Source organism: Ailuropoda melanoleuca, chromosome X (assembly GCF_002007445.2).
Source record: "Ailuropoda melanoleuca isolate Jingjing chromosome X, ASM200744v2, whole genome shotgun sequence".
Lineage (NCBI taxonomy): Eukaryota > Metazoa > Chordata > Mammalia > Carnivora > Ursidae > Ailuropoda > Ailuropoda melanoleuca.
In genome coordinates, this window is record NC_048238.1 from 1,021,178 (window position 1) to 1,030,629 (window position 9,452).

General features: G+C 56.3%; 1 protein-coding gene across 1 annotated transcript in view; it reads right to left on the bottom strand.

The window, feature by feature from the left end:
- Window positions 1-5,957: 5,957 nt before the first annotated feature.
- The window catches only part of P2RY8 (P2Y receptor family member 8), a 45,776-nt gene continuing 42,281 nt past the window's right edge, over window positions 5,958-9,452 (bottom strand). Inside the window, exon 1 of the mRNA XM_034648836.1 lies at window positions 5,958-8,145. Coding sequence (XP_034504727.1) covers window positions 6,859-7,986 — 1,128 coding nt within the window. The 5' untranslated portion in view covers window positions 7,987-8,145 and the 3' untranslated portion in view covers window positions 5,958-6,858.

Consider the following 9,452-nt stretch of genomic DNA (forward strand, 5'->3'; position numbering starts at 1 on the left):
CGTCCCCAGAGGCATATGCACGTGTGCATAGAAACCCACACTGCACATACGTATGTGTATGTACGTGCCATATGTCTATATATATATGGCACAGACGTATTTCAATGTGACAGCCTATGATGTATTTTGATGGCACTGTTAGCTCTCTCCCCCCTTAATGTCCTGCACTGGCTGATCTCCTGTGAGGCACGGGATAGGGGCTCGAAGCGTAGATGCCCATAGTCCGTGTCGTGATACACAGGCAGGGACCCAGAGTCTGCAGTGCACCTGGGGGCTGGGGAGGTGGCTGGGGGCCCAGGAGCCAGCTCCCAGAGCCTGGGGACCATCTATACAGATCACAGTGGCTGCCTTGCCTGTCCCTGTGCTTTCCCCACAAAGAGCCCAAGAACCAGGAGGGCAGGATGCACGTAATCCTACCCCTTTCCTCCCATCCCTGTGCCCGTCCATCCCAGTCCCCCAGACCCCTGAATTCATGGAGCCTCTCTGGATTATGGCTGCCCTCCAGCCAGCCCCTTGATGGCGGTTCTGATCGCCGGGTGGCCTCACCCAGGACAGCATGGCCAAAACAACCCCCATATTTCAGAGGTCAGTTCTCGATAGGTTGAGCTCGACGTTTCTCCCCAGATCCCGTCACGTCTGTGCACAAGCCACGCATCTCATTCTTTAAAGAAGAGCCGGTTTATTATGCAATTGTTTTAGGCTCGCGGGGAGGTTGCCCAAATAGCACGGAGGGTCCCCGTGCACCTGTCACATCCTTCCCTGTCCCGTTGACGACATCCTCCCATCACCTGGTGCTTTGGTCACAATTACGAGCCAACACAGGTGCGTCCCCAGACCACGATCAAAGGTCGCTCGTTTGCCCAGGACCCTTCCAGGATCCAGTTAACGGAACGTCGTTTTCCGGAGAGGTCCCCCCGCCTACTTCTTTGTGGGGACTGGCGACGACGAGGAGGGGAACAGGCTGGATGGCGTTCTGATGGTTTTTCACTTGCCCTCAGGGTGATCCTCACGGCAGAAGCGTGTCCCCACAATGGGCACACGGAGACAAGGGAGAGCTGCTGGGTGGGCCAGGCTACGCCTTCCGTGAGGGACTTAGCCGCTGACTGTAGGCAGGAATTATAAACCTAGTCTGGGCTCCTGCAGAGACGTGGGATCGGGCTCTGGGGACAGGCGCCAGGTTCAAATCCAGGGTGTCCCACTCGCCAGCTCTGGGACCCCGGATGAATCAATCCTTCCACGTCTCTGTGCCTCAGTTTGCTCCTCTGCAAAACGGACCCAACCCCCACCCCATTGTACTGAGGTGAAGGAGCTCATCTGTGTGATAGACTGGGGGACGCCGTGGTGTGGGGTTTGTCCTACGATGGCTGCCTGTGGTGTGGGGTTTATCCGTGAGTCCCAGAGACTAGCGTACCCGTTACATGGCGTATCGTCGTCCAGAGCCCCTCTCCCTGTGCCTTCACTTGGATTTATTCCTACCCTAAAGTTACTTTTATGACACTACAAAAAAAAAAAAACCACAACAAAAACAAGACAAAACAACAACAACAAAAAATCCACCAAAAAATCCCTTATGGACATTTGCAGAATGGCACAGATTTCCAAAGAGATCAGACTTGAAAAAAAAAAAAAGCCAAGGTCAAACATTGAAACTTTTTCACTACGTCAGTCTGAACCCAAAGTATTTCTACGCTCACCAAATAACTATGATATTCTCAAGTCTTGGTAAGTGTGGGATGCGTTTCCTTGGCTGTCTTTTCCAGAAAGAGTGAAAAGTGCAGGTTAGGAATGTGTTCCCCGCACCTTGTGATGGAGACACAGTTCTGTGTGTCCTGGCTCCTTCAGCCCCGTTGCTTTGGATATTTTGATTGGATCCTTTGTTGGAGATCGAGGACAAAACCTGCTTTACTGGGGCTACTTGGATTCTGTCTTGGGCATGATGGACGTGCGGTGGTCACCCAGCCCGCGGAGCAAGGCGGTAAGAATAGTGATAAATGGCAGACAGAGGCAGAAAGCGTATTGTGTGCTCGGTTGGGGCTGGCCGTTGGGATCGGGAGCAAATGGGCATCGGGCATCTTTTTGGGGCGATGGAAATGTCCCATAGCTGCATGTGGTGTTTCTGGGACACCTCTACAAAAGTTCTAACACCCGGGTGAATCGTGGGGTGGGTACATGGTACCTTGATACAGAGGTGACGTGGGCCAAGCTGGAGGACGTGATGGTCGGTGACATAACCCAGACACAAACCGACAAATACTGCCTGACTCCACATGTATACGAGGCCCCTTGAGGCGTCACTTTTATAGGGACGGAGAGCAGATGGTGGGGGATGGAAATGGGGTTCCTTGTTTGCTGCGGTCAGAGCTCCCGTTCTACAAGATGAATTCTGGACACTGAATGTGTTTGATACCCGCACACTTAAACGTGGTTAAGACGGCAAATTTTGCGTGTATGTATTTTACCATAATATTAAAAAATTGGAAGAAAAAGGGAAAAACAAGAACAGCTGGGTTGGGAATGTTTGCTTCCTCCATATATTCAGCAATTCGGAGAGGTGACACTGGGCAGAAATTGATTTCTTTGTGTGACATTTCCCAGTATGCCTCATTTTTTTTGAAGTATAGATATTTTCAAATATGCTCAAGGGAAAGAGAACTATAGAATGAAACGCCACATTGCCTTCACCCACCTTCAAGCATTACCAGTGATCAGCATTCTGCCATTTTTCTTCTAGTCCCCCAAATTTGTGTGCATGCCCATGTGCACGTGTGTGTATGTATGTGTGTGCATGGATGGATGCCCACATGTGTGCATGTGTGTATATGGGCACATAGTGTGCACGTGTGTGTGTATGCTTGTGTGTGCATGCATGGATGGACGCCTGAATGTGTGCATGCGTGTATATGGGTACATGCTGTGCACATATGTTATTATATACCGGCGTGTGCGTGCACAGATGGATGCCCGCATGTGTGCATATGGGTACATGGAGTGTACGTATGTGTGCATGCTTGTGTGTGCATGCACGGATGGATGCCTACATGTGTGCATGCATTTATATGGGAACATGGTGTGCACGTATGTGTGTATGCATGTGCATGTGCATGCATGGACGGCTACATGTGTGCATGTATGCATGGGGGAACATGGTGTGCACGTATGTGTGTATGCATGTGTGTGCATGCATGGTCGCGTGTGCATGTGTGCATATGGGTACATGGTGTGCATGTCGTTTGCATACATGGTTGGATGCCTGCATGTGTGCGTGTATTGTGTATACACATATGTGTACATGCATGGATAGATGTGCACATGCATGTACATGGGTACGTTGTGTGCATTTGTGCATGCATGTCTGCAGTCATGGATGGATGCCTGCACAGCTGTGTGAATACAGATACACGTGTGTGCGTGCATGCATGTACATGTGTGTATGCATGTGTTTCTGTAATATTTTAAGCCAAGCATATCAAACATCATATCATTAGACACATGAATAATTACACATGTATCACTTAGAAAAAGGGATTTCTTTTTAAAGCCCCATCATTCCGGGCAACAAATCCTTGATTACACCCCACGCCCCACCGTGTTGTGCTGCCCTGATTCATGCCGTGTGCTTCCAAGTAACCTAATTCCACCCTCCTTGGAGAGTCTTGTCGTTGAAGATCCCGGGGTCTGGCTGGAGGAAATGTGCAGTTCAAAGCGAGATGGGACGTGTCTTTGGAAAGCAGGGGTCTCAGAGGTCAGAATGAGAAATGCATTCACCTCTGCAGGGGTCTCAGAGGTCAGAATGAGAAATGCATTCACCTCTGCACGGGGAAAAATCAGGGTTGGCTCAGGACCTGAATCCCAGTGTCACATCTTTATTTTTTTATTTTATTTTTTAAAAGATTTTATTTATTTATTTGACAGAGAGAGAGAGACAGCCAGCGAGAGAGGGAACACAAGCAGGGGGAGTGGGAGAGGAAGAAGCAGGCTCATAGCGGAGGAGCCTGATGTGGGGCTCGATCCCATAACGCCGGGATCACGCCCTGAGCCGAAGGCAGACGCTCAACCGCTGTGCCACCCAGGCACCCCGCAGTGTCACATCTTTAAAAAAAAACTCCTCTCCATACGTACCCACACACATGCATACTTTTAATTTGCAACTTCACAGGTGAACAGGTTGGGTTTCTGGGGAACGCACACACACACACAGACGCACATGGCACACAACATTATTCTCGTGTTGAACCACAAGCAAGGCCATCCCTGGCATTTCAGGCAACGGGACCGATACCGTGGCATGAAGCTGGGACCGTGCATTGGGATTCCCAGCAATGGGAAAGACCCCGTGCGATTGCCTCCCTTCCCCCTGCCCGCTAACGCCGATCTAACAGGACAGTGGCACCGGTGACAGTCCCCTCTGTCACCAGAGGGCCCCAGGGGCCTGACATCCTGTGGACGAGGATATTAGGTAGACAGGCTTCCTCCAGAATCAAGGTGTGGGGCTTCTAACGGGCCGCCGAGGTGTTCCGTGCGGCGGGTTTGAGGTTTTCACAGCTTTTGTGCATCAGAGGCCCACGCCCAGAGTGTGGGTGGGGGTGTCTTGCTGGCTCAGGATTTCCGACTCTGGATGCTGGGGCTACGTCGACATTGCTTTCTAGGGTTTGGGTTTGGGACAGTCGGGAAGAGCGGGGCTCCCTAATGCCAGCCTTCTTGGAGTCACCTGTGCCTCCCCCAGGTAAATCCTTCACCAGGTAAGTCTCAAGGGGTCTCTCTGAAGGGTCCCTATTGTGGCTTTGAACTCTGTGCACACACGTGGGCATTCAGGACCAATGTGCTTAGACGCTGTCCCCTGTGGGGACGTTCCAGCTGCAAGGCGGTGGGCAATGACTATGCACGACCCCAGTGTGGCGTGGAGGGTGTCGAGGGGACCCCCAAGGCTGACTCTCAGTTCCCAAGGGCGAGCATAGCATGCGCTCACCTGCTTTCCACCTGCACGTGCCTCTGTCCCTCTCCCGCCCTGCCCCAGACATGCATGGGCACAAAGCGAAGGTAGGAACCTGAGTTTCATTTTAGGACCATGCACAGGGAGGCGGCCTGGAACCTCTGGAGGCTGCTATCGGGGTCCACAGTTTATACACTAACCTCCGGGGTCCACAGCACGTTACGGGAAGCCAGAACCGTGCATGCCTCTCCAGTTACTCCCCCAACAGGTGCCTCTGTGAAGGACAGCCACTTGCATCACTTTCAGATTCCATCCATGGACATCACCGTGTGCATCAAAGAGGGGAGAGGTCACCTCTTGGCCACGTGGTCTCGAGGACTGAGGAGCCCGTGGGTGGGAGTTCCAGGTGGGACTCAGGCCTTCTCTGTGCAAGCCACCTTGGGGAGCCTCTGGCTTTGGGGCCCCAGAGATGACAGCACTTGCCCTCTCTGCTTGGCAGGCCCGTTCCAGAATTAAAATCCGGAGACGGCGTGCAGAAAGGCGTTGGTGGCGTTGGAAGTCTCTGGTGCCGCGGTGTTGGGGACTCTCTGGGCATTCACACTGGGAATCACGAGGGCTGACCCTGCAGGAGAGAGAGCCCTATACACCAGGGATTGGGTCCCATGAACCTGCACACCAGGGATTGGGTCCCATGAACCAGGGTCCCCCAGGAGCCAGCACTGGGCGTGGTGGGCCTCCTGCAATCATACCCAGGCATCGAGCTTTACATGGACTTGCAATTTCAGAGTGGCCCAAATGGCGTGTGTCCTGGGGCGGCCATCACAAACTGGAGACTTAAAACCACAGGGATTCATCGACCTGCAGCTCTGGAGACCAGAGTCTGAGATCAGGCAGGGCAGGGCTGCTGAGATCCAGGCGGGGCAGGACCTGAGATCCAGGCAGGGCAGGGTTGCTGAGATCCAGGCGGGGCAGGGCTGTGCTCCCTCCTGAGGCTCCAGGGGAGGGTCCTTCCTGTCTCTTCAGGCTTCTGGGGCTCCAGGCGTCCCTGGGCCATGTCCCTCCCATCTCTGCCTCTGTCCTCACCTGGCTTCTCCCCTGTGTCTGTGCCTCCTTTCTGTGTCTTGTAAGGACACCTGTCATTGGATTTAGGGCCATCCCGATCCATTAGGTCACATCCTGAGGTCCTGGGTGGACATGGGTTTGGGGTCACCATTCGCTCTAGGATAGCTGTGTCTGTTTTCCTTCCAAAGCAGTGACAGCGGGAGCAGGTGCCCCCACGGCCCCCCGGATAGCAGCTATCAATCTCCATCTGTATCTCAAATGACCAATGGGGAGGCTGCCTGCCCCACAGTTGTTCCACCCCGAAGGCCCCTAAGCTCAAAGCCTTGCCGGGTTGTGTGGTCCGCAGTCCTGCCAGGTGCCTGGGTCCCCAGGCCGGGGAGCAGCAGGTGTCACCGGCAGCCCCCAGCAGGAGGCAGAGAAACCCAGGCAGGAGGATGTTGGGGGTGGAGGGGATTCATTTGGGCTGGCTGGCTGCTCGGTCAAGTTGGGTGGTCATCCTCAGGAAGCAGGGCCAGTCCTCCTGGTACGCTGGGTCCTGTCCCATGTTCTGTCTCGCTGCTTCCCTGTGCCCTGCGCTGTGTTGGGACACCAGGCTCAAGCCCACCTGGGGACCCTCTCCGTGCGCACGCTGGGGGACGCAGCACGGAGTCCAGCCGGCCCGCGTGCCCGTCCGGGGACCCTCTCCGTGCGCACGCTGGCTGACCCAGCACGGGCTCCAGGCGGCCTCCGTGCCCGCCCGGGGACCCTCTCCGCGCGCACGCTGGCGGACAGAGCAGAAGCAGCCGTGGCGGCTGCAGCTGGCAGGCCGTTGGGGAAGGACCGTGCCCTCTCTCCCCCAGCTGTCCCCCCTCCCAGGGGTGCGGGGCTCAGAACACGCTCTCCTGCCTATTGAGGGACGGCCGGCTGGGGGCGTCGAGCCCGTCGCCGTGGCCGCTGGAGATGGAGCGCGCCGACAGCGTCCGAGCGGAGAACAGGGTCTCCCGGCGCGTGTCCCTGCAGCTGGCCGGCAGCCGCCCGTAGCCCAGGTAGCGCCGCAGCCGGAGCTGGAACTCGCGGGACGCAAAGTAGTACACGAAGGGGTCCAGGCAGTTGTTGACGCAGCTCAGGCAGAGCGTGAGTTTGTACACGTGGTAGTAGCTGCCGCCCAGGAACAGGCGGCTGACCATGTGCACCAGCAGCACGAAGTTGTTGGGCGCGAAGCAGGTGACGAAGGCCAGCAGCACCACGGCGGCCAGGCTCACGGCGCGGCGCCGCTGGCCGCGGCCGTGCGGGTCCGAGGTGCGCAGCAGCGTCAGGATGGTGGCCGTGTAGCAGGCCACGGTGACCACGAAGGGGATGAAAAAGAGCACGATGAACAGGGTGAAGAGGAAGATGGCCCACATGGCCACGCTGGGCAGCATGGTGGACTTGAGCACGTCGAAGCAGGTGACGATGCCCAGCGCCTCCACGGTGTAGGTGAGGTCGGTGCGCGCCAGCGGGGACAGCGCGGCCAGCAGCAGCAGCCAGACGCCGGCGCAGGCGGCCACGGCGTAGCGGCGCCGGCGCCAGCGCGCGGAGGCCAGCGGGTACACCACGCCCAGGAAGCGCTCCACGCTGATGCACGTCATGGTGAGGATGGACGAGTACATGTTGGCGTAGAAGGCCACGGTGACCACGTTGCACAGCAGCTCCCCGAAGACCCAGTGGTTCCCGTTGCAGTGGTAGTAGATCTGGAACGGGAGCACGCTGGCCAGCATCAGGTCCGTGACGCTGAGGTTGATCATGAAGATGACCGACGGGGACTGCGGCCCGATGTGACGGCACAGCACCCACAGGGAGAAGAGGTTGCCGGGGATGCTGACCAGCGCCACCAGCGAGTACACGACCGGCAGGACCACGGCGATGGTCGGGTCCCGCAGCATCAGGATGGTGGCGTTGTCCGGGCGCGTCATGTTCATATCCATCGTGGCGCTGCTGGCGCTCCTGCGCGCGCGGGTCTGGAAGACAAGGGGCATCGCGGTGAGGAGGGGAGCGGAACGGGGCTCCTCCCTGAAAGCCTCTCTTGCTCTCTTCCCCCTTGCTGTCCCGCACCCCTGTGCCCAGCTGCTGTTGCCCCCCTGCGTCACGGAGCTGAGCTGATGCGCGCTAAATCCTGCAAAGCTGCGTCATACCCAGACGCCCCCCCCCACCCCGTGCGCCAGGACACCTGGCCCTTGCGTGGAGAGTCCCTCCCTTCCTGCTGCTTGAAACGCAGGGAGCGTGCTGCAAGCTATGGTGCAGCGGCGTCATCGTTGGGGCCAGGAGGACGTCAAGGNGAGGGGGGAATCTCGGGGGCTAGGCGGGGGTGCGGAGATGGGGGTCCCCGAGAGCACAGTGGGGGCGCGTGGTCCTGGAGAGCGGGAGAGCGCGGCACGGGGTGTGGAGATGGGGGTGACCCCAGGAGACGGTGGAGGGGCGCGGGCATGGGGGTCCCCGGGGCGCGGCGGGGATGCGGAGATGGGGGTCCCCGAGAGCACAGTGGGGTGGTCCCCGGGAGGCAGTGGAGGGGCAGAGATGGGGTTCTCCTGGGGGGGCTGAATAGCCCTTGGTTGACAACCCTGCCACATACAGACAGATACATGGGTGAACAGGTAGATAGGAAGAGAGAGAAAAAGAGAGAGACTCTCTCCTGCTAACGTGGGGGGGTCTTCTCAGTCTAAGAACTACTGACATTTGGGGGGGTTGGATGATTCATTTTTGTGGGGGCGTTCTGTGCTCAACAGGATATTTAGAGGCATGCCCAGTTTCCACCACTAGATGGCAGTGCCTTCCCTTCACGTTGTGACAGCCCCAATTCTCTCCAGTTACTGCCCCGGGTCCACCGGGGACGGAATAGCCCTTGGTTGAGAACCCTGACCATAGACATGATTGATAGGTGATAGGTAGGTAGGTACGTAGGTAGGTAGGTAGATAGATAGATATAGGGATAGATGCATTGATGGATGGATGGCAGATGCATTGAGGGATGGATAAAGATGATGGATGGATAGATAGATACTTAGATACATAGATACATGGATACATAGACATGATGGATGGATGAATGGATAGATAGATATGATGGATAGATGATGGATGGTTGGATAGATGGAAGAATAGATGGATGGATAGAAATATAGATAGATAGATAGATAGATAGATAGATAGATAGATAGATAGATGGGGTGGGTGGATGGATGAATGGGTGGACGGACGGACAGACAGACAGAGTCTCTCATACCAGGTCCACGCTTCTCAGCCTGGGCACTGCTGACATCTGGGGCTGACAGTGTGATGTGGGGCATCCTGGGCACTGTAGGGTGCTACGCGGTGTCCCTGTCTCTATCTCCCACATGCCAGTAGTGTCCCCCCACGGTTGTGACCACCAGAAACGTCCCCAGAGGCATATGCACGTGTGCATAGAAACCCACACTGCACATACGTATGTGTATGTACGTGCCAT